The 17275-nt window shown below is 36.5% G+C and overlaps 1 protein-coding gene across 1 annotated transcript in view; it reads left to right on the top strand.

Moving 5' to 3' along the window:
• DNAH3 (dynein axonemal heavy chain 3) overlaps positions 1 to 17275 on the top strand; it is a 2217123-nt gene that overhangs the window by 1965886 nt on the left and 233962 nt on the right. Inside the window, exons 54-56 of the mRNA XM_044089509.1 lie at positions 226 to 470; positions 3070 to 3186; positions 12737 to 12894. Coding sequence (XP_043945444.1) covers positions 226 to 470; positions 3070 to 3186; positions 12737 to 12894 — 520 coding nt within the window. The remainder of the gene's footprint in view (positions 1 to 225; positions 471 to 3069; positions 3187 to 12736; positions 12895 to 17275) is intronic.

Here is a 17275-nt window from a genome sequence, read left to right as displayed (position 1 = left end):
AAAAAGGGCTTGTGGATGGATGGAAGGATTATTTGATCTGAATAGGTATGGTTTGTTTGAAAATGTTTTTATTCTGTCATATGTTTAGTGGTAACTCACTAAGACAAATTAATAGTATAAATCCACTCGTTAGAGATGGTTTTCCAGGTAATCATGTTGCAGCAAGGATTGCCACTGCATGGAAACTGACACATTGCTTAATAAATGTCATTTATGTGTTTTCAGACTCTGGTTAACAAGCTACCCTTCAGACAAGTTTCCAGTCATTATACTTCAGAATGGAGTAAAGATGACAAATGAACCTCCCAAAGGCCTTCGAGCTAATCTTTTACGTTCATACCTCAATGACCCAGTATCAGATGCTGCATTTTTTAACAGCTGCAAGAAGCAAGATATCTGGCAAAAGTTGCTTTTTGGGCTTTGCTTTTTCCATGCTCTTGTTCAAGAGAGGCGGAACTTTGGTCCACTTGGTATGTTGAGTCACACAAAGTGTTTACAAATAAGTCATTACCAGTTTCTCAGATATTTTTATCACAAAATTATTCTTATTCATATTGATAAGTGTAACCTTTTTATAATATTAATAAGCAATATAAAATGTACTAAGGACCTAGTTTTAAAAAAAGTTTAACAAGTTTGCTATACTTATCACAGAATAAGTTATGACATATTTTTTTTTCTAATTCATATTAACAGACATATTATTTTTAACACTGCTATAGCATTTTATACTGAAAACCACATTTTAAAAGCATTCAGCTAAAGCAAAAGGGCTGAGACAAAACTGTTTTGGACAAGTAATGGTGAAACCAGACTTATGAAATGTATGTCACAGGTGGTACTTATTAAAATAATTTGTTTTATTCAGTGACGTGCTACAGTTGCAAATAAAAAGCCCTAATGCATGTATCATAGTTTATTGGGGGGGATGTTTTTGTTTTTTGTTTTTTCCAGAATGCATGTTTGGCTATTTCAAATAAATTAATTAATAGGTTTAGTTAGCTAGTTAGTTGGTCATTTTAATGCTTCAAGTTTCATAAAGGATTTTTTTTTCAATTCTGAAAATCCAGAAACTGTAACTCTTTGGGGGTAGATTGGTCACACATAATTTTATTATAAATCATGAGTGTGACCCTGGGCATAAACTTTCTTTGGTTTTGCCAAACCATGGATTTATAGAGTTTATATCATTTCTCTGGCATACAATCCCTGTAGTAAGCCTCAAAAGAGGTACACCAAGACCCAAGTTGTTTTTGTTCTGTCAAGCAGAACCTGAGCTAAGAATTTGAAGCAAGTTGCTTCCGAAGTGGAGCAGCCCTCATCACAGTCTAAATCTGATCTAGTAAAAACAGACACAGCCTGTGACATTTTGTTTGATGCAGGAAGGGGTACTTCTGTGCCACTTTAGGGATTGAATCAAACCTCTAAAACCTCTCTATCTTTGTTTTATGTTGTATAAATGGTGGAAACACATGCAAAGTAGCTTTAAGATACATACAAATCGTACATATATGTAGCGGTGACCATATTGTGTGTGTGTGTGTGTGTGTGTGTGTGTGTGTGTGTGTGTGTGTGTGTGTGTGTGTGTGTGTGTATATATATATATATATATATATATATATATATATATATAAAAAACAAGTAATAAAAACATCCCTTTGATACAGAGCAGCAAGATAAGTGATTGTCTCAAACCTGCAATACTGAGCATGCTCTGAAAGTGTCCCATTATGCAAGATGCTATGTGTAGGATAAGCAGATGGGTTTAATTTTGGTGTTGCTTTTGTAATATGATTTTGTCTGTGTTGCACCTTCAGTTAGCTTTGCTAGATAGTATTTTTTGACCATTACATTTAAATAACCAACTTTTTGCTTTCTTGTGTGTCTGATGCCTTTGTGAACAGACAAGTGCCAGACATGAAGATGTTAATGTAGTCCACAATGCCTAGTGTAACATGAAACACTCTTTCAATTTTCGTGGCATTTTGTTTCTGTGTAGACATGGTTGAAGGATTTCATGTCTACCTCCTTTGCCTGGCGTAACATAAGGCATTTTTTTTTCTCATTGCATTGTGTTCCCATCTTAATTTGGTTGAAAGATTTCATGTCCAATTCCTTTTGCTCCCTTCCAGCCTACAGTAATTTTTTTTATGTTGACAGTGCCTCTTGCATGTATGGAAGAGGGCTAGACATTTACTGTGTAACTCCACAGCAACATCAGTGAATTTCTTAGTCAATTATTTTCTGGCATTTATCTTCAAAACCCAGCGGTATTTTATTATTTGTTGCCTTACAGTCTCAGTTGTCCTATTATTGTTTTTATATACACAGCCATTAATACCTCTGGGAGATGAAGGGACCATTACATTTGATAGGCAGATGTCTCTGAATGCCATATACCTCCATATATGTTCAAGGCAAAGTGATATCTTCTTAGTGATTAATGAGAGCATCCTGCAAGCTGCTACTGTCCAGGCATCCACTTGGGATCTGTCCTGCAACAAGTCCAGCACTCATCCTCCCATTTCTTTGGAGACATACCTCTGTTCATATCGACCTTTCTTCAACAGTCCTTCAATGTAGGATCCATTTATCAAATGTCAAATCAACAGCCATGCAGTCAAGATCCCAGCTCCTATGCCTTGGCTTTTCCATGAAATTCTTAATAGTTTATCATTTTTAGTGATAAAACAAAAAAACATTCTGCATTTCAGGGTTGAATTCTACTACTATAGCTAGCAAATGAATATTCCCTGTTCACTGATAAAATGTTATTTGCTGTGAAAATAAAACTATTACACTAAATGAATCAAAATTTTAATAATTATGATGTAGCTCTTCATGTAAGTATCTCATCTAAAACTTGTGTATTTGGTTTCCACAACTGAAATAACTACAGTACTGTGGTAGCTACAAAGAATTGCAAATATTTAGTTGGAGGTGTATATATATATAAAGCAACTATTTTTTCAAAATAGTTTTCTTAATTTGGCATAAAACCTAAGAGAGTACAATCACACAAATGCTTAAATCCTAACACAGTGTGCTTCTCCATTCTTCATTCTACAGGTTGGAATATTCCTTATGAATTTAATGAATCAGATCTTCGAATCAGCATGAGGCAAATTCAGATGTTTTTGAATGAATATGAAGAGACCCCACTGGATGCTTTGACATATCTGACAGGTCCTTATTTTTATTCATAGATACATATCATGTACATTTGGTTGCTGTCATGTGTGCTTATACTTTGTTAAACTTGTTACCTCCCACTAAATTTTGTTTTTATTATTTTTATCTGTCCACTGATTACTCAAAACAATTTGTATGTAAAGTTATAGTGTTAAACTAAATTCAAGAGTTTATTTTTTGATAAAAACAAGTCATTGTCTACAGTTTCTCATAACAAAATGAATAATTTTATTTTAACTATGCAGTTTATTTTAAGAAAAAAAATAGATGTTTCTTACAAGACAACATCAGAAACCTTTGAAGGATGAAAGTAGGAATTTTGAGTTATAACTGCCCGCCACCCCTCATTCAAAAAAAAAAAAAAAAAAAATACAGGAACACTACTAAGGCCATTGTAATAATCTGATATTGCTCACAGACGAATTAGTGTAATGCAGATGTATTTATGTATTATTTATTTGTCTTTGTTGACTGGAAAGTTGTACTTAGCAAAGTACATTTTCAATGGAAGCCCAGGGAGAAAAGCTCCAGTAGATACATTTAAGATACTCATGACAAAGCAATTTTTTTTACAAAGGTACATTACATAGGTAGTGCTTTCAAGATCTAGATGCAAACAGGTAATTAATTGTTCAGTAGTGACACTCTATAAATATAAATTAGATATTTCTTCTGTGGTGACAGTATACATAATACTAAATTCCAAGTATAAAACATTTAGTATGCAAACAGTTCATGTGCAATATATGTGTCAAGCAAACATAGATATGACTTACAAGACATGAGGAAGGAGGGTTACAATACAGATGTTAGGAATGCATTAAATTGAGGTAAGGAGTATGAAACACCACATGATAACAATGCTGATATAATCAGCATTAGTGTCCACCTTTAAATTTCTGATCATAGACAAGAGTTATGAAAATAAGTCTGTGGCATGGCATGGCACAGCTCCACTCCACCACAATGCAAGCCTGACAGTAAATCATGGATTAGCATCTGGGAAGTGAAAAGGGAGGAGTGCTGTAGGAAACGTATGCGGAGGGTGTTTATCATGGTACACTGAAACAAACACCATCTAATAGGTCACTGAGTTGCAGTTCACGCACACAATCATGACAGCATTCATAAACACAGTGATCGGGCATATTAGGTGTCCATCACAGTGCATGGACAGAAATAATTAAATATTGCATCTGGGTCTGGGGCAGTGGAGGGGCTTAGGGGCCACCACCATGCATTAGGGTCAGCAGGGAGCCCTGGGAGTTCTGCTCATTTCCAAGTGTGGTAGGAGGGTTGCACTAGTCAACACCAGAAGACTTGCAAAGGTATAATGTTGGAGTGATTGCTGACAGGGTACTGGAACATGGGCCATCTACACTGATCACTGACTGGTGGGGGGGCAGACAGCTGTAGTTTAATACAGTTATATGGAGTGATCAACTTTAAAAAGTTATTTTACAAAAAAAAATGATGATCTGAAAATAACAAACTTTGAAATATTTTACCAAGTGTTTTGTTTTACAAAGTTAGTGAACATTATGAATGATTCCAATGATAGCTGGTGCATGGGACTAAAGCTCTGATCTGTTAATGAGTTGCTCCTGATCCCATGATCCTTTCCACCTTCATTTGCCTGCTGTGTGACCCTGAGTAAGTCACTTAACCAGACAATGTTCCCAGGTCACCCTTGAAAAGGGACAGTTTGTCCATCAGGTTTACTTGGTACTTAAATAGACAATATAAAAAATAAATAAATAAAGAGAAGTGGTTTTCTATACATGCAAGAGCCATGCAAAGGAACATAACTAAGAAAGGGGTTAATACTAAGACTTTTTTTCTAGTATCAAATATACGAGTCATTTAGTCCTTGCTTCATATATATGGATATTACAGAAAGTACAAGACTGTTATAAATATATTAATATATGTAAAATCCAAAACAGCAAGCAATGTTCTTTTGAATTTTTTTATGGATGGAGCAGCAGCCAAACCAAATTAAGCAGCAGAACAGCAAAACTGTGAGTGAAAAAGCTTACTTGGAGAATGAAAGGAATACAGTAGAATATGTTTATTCTAAGAACAATCAAATAAACTACTATTTAACAAGTGCTTCCTTTCATTTGGAAGTTTTAGAGTTTGATTTGACATTAATAACCATACTAAGGTTTCATTAATGGAGCCCATTCTAGAATGTTCTAATTTTACTATCAACACTCTCATATTGCATGAGTCTCTATTTAAAAATTGGGAACCATAGTGACATAAGGATTACTGGTATGTGCAGTGGATGTCTTAGAACTATATGACAGAGATGCCTAAAGCTTATGATTAAATACAGCCTGTTAATCCTTATAAATAATACTTTACTACAGCCAAATTTTTCTGTAAGTAATCCCTAGGTAATCAGGTAGTAAATATAAATTGTACTGTAAGAGGGAATTCCTGTGATCAAACACGCTATCCTATACTGTCTTATAAATGTATAACTCTTTATTAAAAGTGATCTCATTTGAGAATTTAGTATTCCCCAGATACTGGGATGAGGTACTGAAAGAAGAAAATAGGCTAATTGACAAAACATAGGGACTATGTTCTTAAACTTAATACATTTCACAGAATTCATGCATAATCAATATATAATTCTTTGCAATACAAAGCTGGCTCAGGGCAAGGCTGAGTCATCTTTTCACAGTCTTTCTGAACAGGCTTGTTTGTATCATACTAGTGAATGACATACAATTTGTCAATCACTACACTATGAACAGCAGATATTGGACCACAGGATTGAGAATGTAATATGGACATCATATTGTTACTGTTACAGTAGCCTTAGGATGTGTTGTATCCTGCCAAGGATATAACAGCCGGACACCTTTCATATCCTCAAATCTATAGGCAGCTGAAACTGAGCTGCCCCAAAATAGGTTCGAGTGCTAAGCCCTTCAGAGCTTTTCTGCAGCCAAAGAGAGCATTCCTCTGACTTTCAAAGATTAATGGTCAGGTTGTACTGTTATTTGTTGAGCAGATAAGTTTCCTTTGTGGAAAAAAACTTCCATATAAAAAATGTATTGTTTAAATGTACTTTCCAACTTAGGGAAGTTATTTTTAATCTAGGAGTATGTTTTAATGGACTGTCATGAGACTTAACTGTACTTTTAAATGGGAGTAAAATTTTTTCCTGTCAGTTTAGAAGTAGATTAAAGTAGTTGAAAAACATTTTTCAGTGGAGAAATTGAGTTTATTTTACTTTTTAGGACTGGTAATGTTCATTAAAATGCTTTCTATTCTGTATTGTAGGGAAAAAGTGACTTTTAACAACTTTAAATTTTTACTGGCATATGTTGCTTCTTTCCCTGGGAAAGAGGCACCCGTTTTAGCTTGACCATGGAACAAATTACTGGTCCCATGGTTGGTCCTTCTTCCATCCACAAAAAGAAGCTAAGCAAACATCTTTTGTCATCACAGCAGGCTAGCAGTTTGCCTCAGCCACAGTTGGGGGACTCTGCTGTGGCCAAAGCTAGATTCCAGATCACTCATCTTTTACCCCAGATCCCTCTGGTGCAGTACCTACAACTGGTATGGAGTGGAGGTTAGCCACATCATCTGCAGCTGCCGAGGTCCCCTCAGTGGGCAAGGAAAAGCCACCTTTGTTAGTCCTGGGAGAGGGAACTGAAAAGGCTTCCCTGTTTAGTCAGAATATTGTGCCCATCCCCGAGGAAACTGCTGCCATTAATAACACTGTTGGCCCAATTTTTCCAGTAAAAGAAAAAAAAAAAACTGAAGAAACTGTATGAAAGGAAACAACAGTAAAACTCTAAACGGCTTAGCTCCCAAACTTTCCAAAGAACACCTTACATGCTTCCAAACTGTGCAGTTCAAGTTGGGCTGACTAAAAGACAAGTTTGGGAGCTAAGCCATTTAGAGCTTTACTGTTGCCAAAGAATACACTCCTCTAAGGCTTTCAAGGATCTTTTTCAAAGTGTCATGAATCTCTCACTTGGGTGAGAGATCTCTTACACAAGCATGGATTCCCAGAAAACATTCAAAACTCTTTTTTGACTTCTTCATGCAGGATTGTGTTCCTGCGGTGTCTGCCTTGACACTTCAGTTCAGAGATCTTTTCTTCCAAAGAAAAACAAAGATCTGTACCTAGATCTGATTCTAGAGACTCCAATCAGACTTTGGTCACTGCGAGTGAATACCTCAGGATTTTGGGTCTCGCGGCATCTGTGATTCTCATGATACCCAGGTACCCCATGATAAAGAAACAATGGTATCTGACGTTTCTTTAGTCCCAACTCCGACACCCATTATCTTTTTAAATCTCAGTTCTGGGGTTTGAAGAGAACTCACTTGGTAGAGACAGCAAATTTTCTTAAATCCAGGTCTGCCCTTTGGAACCCTATTCCAAAGCAGTCAGTCTCCACAGATGCCTCAGACTTTGCTTGGGGAGCAGTTTCAAGTGGGTTAAAATTCAAGGTGTTTGGGACACCAGTGACACATGCAAGCACATAAATATCAAGGAGATGCTTGCCCTGATCAAATCACTCAACTCTCTTAAACATTTTTGGTCACTGGAACCTCTTCAAATTGTTAGACAATACCATAGTCATGAGGTACATCAACAAACAAGTGGAATCCAGGTCATATTCTCTTTGCAGACTAGCCATGTTAGGTTCAGATATGGCTTCACATGACAGTCTCAGCCTACAGGCATCCTACCTTCTCATCAGGACAAAATTGTGTAGCAGCCAAGCTGAACATGATCAGGCAGACCCTCACAAATGGAAACTAAACCTAGGGGTCTTCCAAGACTTGATCCATCTGTAGGGAGTTCCTCTAGTAGACGTCCTTGCCTTCTCTCTTAACAATCAACTAATAAGATTCTGTTCCAAAACTCCTTGCAAGAAGGCCTGGAAGACAGATGCTTTTTCTTTTCTTTAGACAGGAATATTCCTCTATGCTTTTCTATAGTGTCTACTAATATCCAGAGGACTTTTGAAGATTCAGAAGGAATTCCCCAAGATCATTGTGGTGACTCTCTTCTGGCCCAGGAAACCATTGTTCTCCCTTCTTTTGGAAATGTCCAGGGGCAATTACCACAATTGTCCTCATGAGCTTCCTCACAGACTGGATCTACTCACACAAGAACAGGGGTGTTTGATATACCCTGACATCCATCAACTTCAACTGTCTGCCAGGATGATGGAGTCAATTCATTTTAGGCACATATTTACTGAGAACATGCAGCAGATAGTAACAGAGGCAAGAAAGCCTGACAATAGAAAACTATATATTAGCAAATGGAAAAGGTTTTCTAGTTGGTGCCAACAACATAACCAGCATCCATTCAGGACTAGATGTTCTCTGATTTTACAATATTCATGTGAGTCACTATCCTATGGCATTTCTTATTCCTCTGTCAACGTTCATTTATTGGAGATTTCAGCATGCCTGCCCATGGATCCTCCTCTTTCAATCCAGTCTTATGTCAAAATATTTTTAAAAGGGGTTTTGCATAAGAAGCCTCCAAGAAAACTGGTGGGCCCTCCTTAGGATCTTAATTTTGTGTTAGAAAAGCTAACACTTGCTCCAGTTGAACCAGCTAACCTTAGTGACTTGAGGTTCTTAACATGGAAAACAGTTTTAATGATTGATCTGACATTTGCAAAAATGGTATCTGAGTTATAGATGTGTATGGTGAGTCAACCCTATGTCATTTTCCACAGTGACAAGGTTTCTTTGAGAACTAATCCTTTTTTATGCCTATCCAGATTTACTTTAAGCCAGACTGGCCATCTGCCTGTTTTCTTTCTTGAACCGAAAAATGAAGGAGAAGGAATACATTATGCCTTGGATGTCCACAGACAACTCCACTACTATCTTGACAGAACTAAATCAATTGTTCCTTTCTTGAGAAGGTGAGAAGAAGGGACAACCTGTGCCACAACAAACTATTTCTAAATGGTTGACTAAGACTATTAACTTTGGATATACAGGGCTCAGACTCCCTCTGTCTGTTGGCAGAAACTCTCTTAAGGGCTTTTGTCCTCAAACTGATCTGTTAGCCATCTCATCTCCAGCTGCCTGACAGTGTGGGCATGTCAAAGGTGCCCTTAAACCTTTGGAAGCTGGCTGGCAATTATTTCCTTGACAGGAAATAACTCATATAGATAAGGGGTACTTTTCCGTTAACGAGGTAGCAGTCATCCATGAACATAAATGTTGCTGTGAAATGTACAGGTCAACTTCCTGCACATTTCTTCCTAATTACATGTTCCCATTTTCACCTGATGTTCCTATTTCTCAAAGCCCTTTGTCCCTCTTTGCAGTTGACATTTTCAATACATGTTGCTGTTTTTCAAAGGCTTTTGTACTTTCTTAGCCAAAGGGCTAGAGACAATAAAGGTCTATAATCTACACTTATTGTAACATTGTATATAGATCTCTCTCTCTCTGTATGTGTATATATATATATATATATATATATATATATATATATATATATATATATATATATATATATGTGTGTGTGTGTGTACATTGATTTGATGAACATGTTGCTTTAATGAGGTAGAGGTGAGTGAGACATTTATTTGGGTCTGCAACTGTTATTTTTTGGTAGTAAACCACAAAACTTAAAGCTATTTGTATCATATTTTGTCAGACTGTGTGCGTGCTGGGAACTGTTATGAAAGCACTTTAAACCTAATAAACAGTTTTGGGAGTCACACTAGCATAAGCAAGCTCAAGCAGGACAAGCAAAATTGTCCCATGCTGTATTCTGAAATGTCTGTTACAACAAATGAGCAGTTCAAACCCAAAAAATAAGAATAAAGACTGAATATATGAGGCGTTGCCTAATCTTTACAATATCCGAAAAATTTACACACATACAAGCATGTATTATTCTGCAATAATAAAAAGACATTTAATGCTATACAAATAAAGAACAAACAGTTGACACAAAGCAAATCATATAATCCCTAACACTCAAAAACAATATTTTCGATCACTCCATGCTGTGATGCAAACGCACACGCGTACACAAATGACACTGCTTAAATCTCCGATAAGCGCAAAGTAAAATTACTCGCCATCTGTCAACACAGCATTTCATCCATAAAGTTGTATCATAGTATGATTTTTTTTACTTAATTTCTTCACTTTCTTACAAAGTTAAACAAACCGTTAAATACATCAATGTGTCTGGAATATCTAGCTAAATATAAACCAAGTTAAATAAAAGTTCCAACTTTTTTTTAGAAAAACATCACTTGAATACGCATGCTCAGGCACTGTTATATCCTTTCTTTTCACTACCAGCTACTATACCCAGCGGTATGATACAACCTGCAGAGTCTGTAGAAACAACGGTTATTGCTTCTCATTTCCCTAATTCAACCTGTAATAAATAATCCAGGTTCTCTTGACCAGTTAATGCAAAAACACAGAAACAAATCTACAAGAAAAAAAAGGAAGTTTGACCTGTACATTTCATGGCAACATTTATGTTTGTGGACGACTGCTGCCCCATTAACAGAAAAGTACCAGATAAGGTTACTGCAGCAGAGATCATTTGAACATCTACTGTTTTGGTAAGTTTACTTACACAACTGCACTCTTCAGTCCCTTTCAAAAATTGCACTTTAATGAAATTTTACAGCTTATCAGATTCATTACTTTTTGCCTTTCCTTATACCCACATTTCCTTACTCTGTTAAAATCTATTATTTTAATGTCTCAGTAATGTTTTCTTATTCAACATTTTGTCTCTGTCTGGTCCTAAGCTGCAGTGCCACTTAGACACCCTTCCCTGCTGGATCCTTTGTTTCATTTTCCATAACTTCCTCAGTTTTAGTACTGAATGTGATATACTCTACCTCATTGTATCCTCTGATACCAGTTGACTCATACTGAGTCCTTTCTTTATTTGTCCAGTTTCCTTTCTCTAATAATAACTAATGTCTCATTACTCATATCCACTGTGGCAAAAATGAAAGCATATTACTATGATGCTTTTCTTTTTTTTAATATCTTACAGTTCTTCACTCTTTCATCATTCATAGCTACGGTCTTCTACAACACTGCAAACCTCTACATATCACTTATTCAGCCTCTTTTAATACACTTTTGTTTTATAATCCAAGTGACTGTATTTTCTCTTCTACGATCTCATATTGAATGTTCTTAACATCCAACCCCCCTTCTTTACTGTGTCTCATCTAACAGTTTTATAAACTGGTGTTTTTAAATCCTAATCTCTTTTTCAGTTGGTTATGTCTCTGTTTCTGTAGCTGTATCCAATTTGTATTCCTAAAATTCTAACTCTGACTGCCCAACGTTATTTTCTAAACTTCTAGCATTATTCATAATTGGAATACTGTAGTAATATCATGGGCAACATGCCCGCCAAACAGTGGCTGCGGCTACAAATAGCTATGTACCTAGAAATCCAATATTTAAATTGCCACATACTTTACAATATCCTTCAAAATATCCCATTGCCAGACTTCTGCCTTATGCCTAACTCATTTTTCACTCTTATCTCTTCTTCAGTTTTGTCCACTCCCTCGCAGAATTACTACTTAATCTTCCCAGCTTCTCTTCTTAATGGTTTGAAAGTTTCTACCTTTTAATCATGCATCACATTATATAAGCAATTATCAAATTCTATCTTTTATTTTTTTACCATTTTCATATGTCTGTATTATTGCAATATTAGTAGAGTTAAAAAATACATATATCACAAGTAATCATACATACGTAATACATAATAATCTTCACCAAAATACCAAGGGCCCAATTAGAAAAGACTTGCTAACATTGTAATTATTTATCATAGTTAGAGATACCTCAGTGATGCGAGATGACAAAACTCTTCTCATTCATTAATATGAAGTTAAAGAAGTTTTGAATAAAAACAATTCATTTATCTAGAAGGTGATATTTTTTATGTCAAAATGTAAAGCCACATATTGTTTAACAAAATCTGCAATTTTCCTTAATTAATGGAAGCACTGTTCTAAAAATAGCCTTTGTCAACAAACTTATCATATTAATGAAATTGTCAGCATTCTGCAGAAAATAGAAAATACATCAAACATATTTAAATGGGAACATTTTCTCTGTGGAAGGACCATGCTATGGGGACGTATCTGACAGAACTGAAGCCTGTAGCCAGTTGGTGTTCTCTTTGAAAACTCTCATCTGTTATTCCCTGAGAGAAAGTTCTGAAGAAATTCTGAAGTAATGTGCACTCAGATTCCTGTTTTCCCTCTACGAGTGGGTTGTCCAATTAGCACTCAGAATGAAGGTGTGAGAGGGAGTCAGAGCTTTGTGAAACTGGCCAGTTGTTGTATCCTGGGTAGGATACAACCCAAATAACCAAAGGCTACTGCAGCAGTCAGTGTTATAATATGTGCTCTCTGAAACAGCTACCCTTAATTGTATACACTTAAATCTGTTAGACCCAAAGACTTCATGAAAACATGACACTGCATAGTAGTGAAACTAACAAAGTATTTGTTATTACTTCAAGGGGAATGCAACTATGGTGGAAGAGTAACAGATGACAAGGACAGACGTCTTCTTCTCTCACTTCTCTCAATTTTCTACAATAAACATCTTGTAAAAGAAGAGAAGTATATGCTGTCTGCTGATGATGTCTACTATGTCCCCCCACATGGCCCTTATCAGGTGAGAAGTAGACCATTGTGAATACTGTATATAACTGTGTCAGTGTACTATTAAGTGGAGCTATTATTTTAAGTACCACAAGAAAGGGGCTTGCACTTTGCATGCTAAGTTTTGATATACTTATGTCTCTTCTTGTGACATATGCAGTTTAGGTTTTGCTGTGTCCTTCTCAAACTTGATGATGTTTTTGAAAGATGGTTTGTTACCATCAACAAATAATGGTAATCATTAGAGTTACAGACTTCTTTTATTTCAGAAAAAAATGCATGTTAATTTGTGCCTTTGTATACAGTTAACTTTCTGTGTCAGTGATACCAAAAGTTAAAAAGTGTCCCTGATTTAGGGACTTGTTTTCTGATGCTGAAAATACGAAATTGAGTGGTGTAACTGTTACTCTATATGGAATCTTTCACTGCTGGAATTTAAGGGGACAGTATATGGGAAATAATGTTCAGGATGAGGAGAAGGAGTGAGGCTTAAGGGAAGGCGGGAACTGAGCAGTTTATGTAATATCGGTCAATGACAGTTATAAAGAAATAATATATGTAATATATAATGCATGAACATGAAAGGTAGTACTATGGTTTGTTTTCTTTTCTGTTAATGCATATGTGCCTGTATCATAAATGATAATTTGGTAAAGGTGTTAAAAAAGTCATCAGTGACTGTGTCCAAAGTGAGAAAACGGCTGGATTCATTAGGTCATGTAGAGAAATTACTGAGTTGTATATTATGGGGCAAATGCTGACAACATATTTTATCTTGGCCAAAACAAACTTAAGAGTCATGAGTCCAACAACTGTCCAATGCAGAAACAATTTTTCGGTACAGTAGTCCAATATCTGGGCAATTTTTTTTTTTCTTTTACTGAATGTCATTGAATGAAACTGAACAAAGCTTTTGCTTTTCTTCAGAGGTATGTGATGGCTCAGGGGTGTTATAATTAATTTGGGGTGCAAGAGGTCTTACAAATATATACACATACACAAATACATAAGTATATTGTGGTTTTGTGTTTTTCAGTGGATGCTACTTTATTCAATTTTATTTATTCAAAAACAGCATGATTAAATGTACCACATCATTTTAGTATATTGTATTAAGGCCATATATTATGAATTCTGTATTGCCAATATGTATGTTCTCTGCTAGGTTTGATACAACAGTCAGAATGTGTACTCAGTATCTTGTGACTGAAAAGTAACTTCTGGTTCCATCTGAAAGCTGCCAACTGCTACATTTGCAAAGTGGTATAAAAAATGGGTGCTTTGTTAGCAACAGATTGAAGTTCAGAAAGCAGCCAAAGTCAAAAGTAATACAGACAACTACACAACGATCAAACACAGATTAAATAAAACAACTGCCACAAACTATATAAAAGTCATGTTTGCTGTATTAAATATTAGCTCACAGTGTTGTCAGTTTTTTGACCTCATTTATTCATTTTTTTACAACATTTTTTCTCCCAAACCCCATGACCATTAAGCCCCCTTCTTGGTCACTACAATGGGAAGACAGGCTTACAGCCCATTTGTTCCCTAAGGTGTGGACAAGCACTGGGAATATTGCTACTTTTCACTGAGTCAAGATTTTTCTCTCTTAAACCCTACCATTTCCGGCTATGCGTGTCTGCTGAGGCTCAAGGGGTTGGCATACAGTAGATGTCAGCTGAGCAGTATTTCTCACTTCCATGCATTGCATTGCATTTCCTCCATCAGTCCCATGCACCTCCACCAGAAATTCTAAGCAGAGATTGTACTCTGGAAATACATCCTGTCTGACCCTCACCCCAGAGAGAGGCAAGCAGAGACCACCTTGTCAGTTCTGTTTTCCCCCTGTCAGCTCCTCCAGACAGTGCTAATGGAACTGAGGAAGTCTGGGTGGTAGTCAGGACTTTATCCCTCTACTCCAGAGAGACTGCTAATTATTGACAGCTTTTTCTCATATTTTCAGATGTTATCTCATATCCTATCTCATGAATCATGCCATTGGCACTACACAGTTTTGGCACGAAGAATGTTTTTGTAGTTCTATAAAATCACATTTGTAGACAGAACTTTGAAATGACAGTGGAGTTATTTGAGAAGTAAAGCTTTGTGCAGACCCTGCTAAAATGTGAATAGTTTAAAATGCAATATAAAAAATGAAAAATGTGAATAAAATATGAATGTTTAAAAACAGAATAATTTAAAACATTGTTTCTCAATAGTTGATAAGTGTGTCTGTTTTGTTGACTGTTAGGTCCTCATTCCTATTTCCCTGAAATTTTGTTTCCATGAATATGCTTGCTTTGAGCTGAGTTAGAGTGCAAGGTCATAAGGTCACAGTTACTACATGTGCTATGTTCATACTTTCAAGGTGTTAATTTCTTTTCTCATGGTTGTGCAGTCATGGACTTAGCATATTAAAGGAAGGGATGGAGGTGAAGCCCCCCCCCCCATCCTTCCATGTAGTGCTGGAGGATAGTGTCTTGTTCCTGCAAAAGTATTCTTTTATTTTTGTGTAGTAAGATGCTTGCCAGTTGCTTGTGACTGATCAGTTAACCTTGGAGGGTGTTGCAGTCAATTATTCACAGTGGATGCACTGAAACACCTACTGAATATAACAAGAGTGAAAAAACTGTACTTTGCCTTAGTGCAAACCTGTGATTACAGTCTCACCCTGGTAGTGAAGATGAGCGTACTAATCAAGTTAGAAGATAGTCCTGAAGAGCCTGGAAGGTATATATCAGTGCTAGAGATGCTGAGCATCACCAAATACTTATAGAGGATGAAAAACACAAAACTGATTTACTTTAAGGTGTGACCTGTGACAGGTAGAATGTCCTCCAAAATTTCAAAGTAGGCAAGGGAGGAACTTGGCAATAGGACTGTTCATTCACAATGTTTTTTTCATCTTAAAAAATGTGCATGTAGTGTAGCTATCCATTTATAAAACTTGAACTTTTAGCTCTTGCATGGAAAGGCAAGCATTTCCAAGCTGAACATTTGACTGCATCAGTGTCTAGAGAAGCTGCTAAAGGAGATCAGACGCTCTTCCTATACACTGAAACATAGCTAAAAAGAATTCCAGTATGCTGCATGTCCTGCAATGCAGTCATGTTTACATAAAGTGTGCAATATAGTTCACATTCACTGAAGTCTGTGTATGAGTAATTTGTATACGGTACTAAGAGAAAGACTGTGAAAGAAGAACCAAATGATTTAGCAATATTTACCTTTCATCTTTGGCTGCTGGCCATGTGATTTTAAATTAGGAAATCTAAGACTCACTAAAGCAAAAAATGTTATAACCTGCAGAGATTAAAAATGAGAGGATGGTGACCTTTAGCTCTAAGATGTAAAAGTCCTGGAAGTAATAATACTCAGAAGGCGATACAGGGCTGTGCATGCTACATCCTCTTTCCCCTCCTAATTTCCAAGATATACCTTGAAACTGGCTTGCCTCCAGCTATCACACAAGACCTAGTACTAAAACTGCTGGCAAAAGCTTAAAGTTCTGCATCGATGGGTCCGACAATAACCATGGATGCATCTTAAATACCAAATGACTGGAGAACAGATACAGTCAATCCCCTGCATAAGGACTACCTACAGACCCAGGCAATTGCAGAGCCATAAGTCTGAGCAGCCTCACATGTAAAGCCATGGAAAGACGTATTATGGATCTAATCAATCAGGACTTAGGGAACCTCCAAACACTGAATCTGCCTCAATTTGGATTCGTCAAGGGCAGATCATACTTACTTAACCTGGTAGATTTTTTTTAAAAAGGTCATCAAAACAATGGATGAAGTCAAAACAGTACACATAGCATACCTTATCCTGGCCAAAGCTTTCGACACAATTCCCAACACAAACATAGTAGAAAAGCTAAATAAACTGGAATAAATCTCTTTGTCGCTCACTGGATTATCAACTGGCTCACAGATAGGATTCAGGAAATCAAAATATGGGAGGTTACCTCAACAAAGAAACCAGTCACCAGTGGAGTCCCCAAGGGTTCTGTGCTGTGACTTCTGCTGTTTTGTATATACTTTTCTAAAATAAAAACAAATAGCAGAGAGTTCTGGCTGACTATGTTGGCAGATGACTACAAGGTAGAAGCAGTCATTGAATCCACAAATTACTTTGCCATCCTGCAGAAAGGTTTGTCCCAAATAAATAACTGGTAACAAAATCATGGACTGAAACTAGATGCCAAAAAATGCATTACTGTATCCTTTCTATGCCAGGGAACTATCACATTAACAGTACACCCCTGAGGTTTGACCCATTTGTTTGGGATTTGGGAACTTATGTAGACAGTAACCTAATTTTTGACCAGCATGTGTAGATTGTTGTAAGAAAGCCCTTCTATATTGCACAGCTTATAAACAAAG

This window comes from Protopterus annectens, chromosome 12.part0, assembly GCF_019279795.1.
Source record: "Protopterus annectens isolate FY-2018-M chromosome 12.part0, PAN1.0, whole genome shotgun sequence".
Classification (NCBI taxonomy): Eukaryota; Metazoa; Chordata; order Ceratodontiformes; family Protopteridae; genus Protopterus; species Protopterus annectens.
This window is presented reverse-complemented; position numbering and strand designations above follow the sequence as displayed.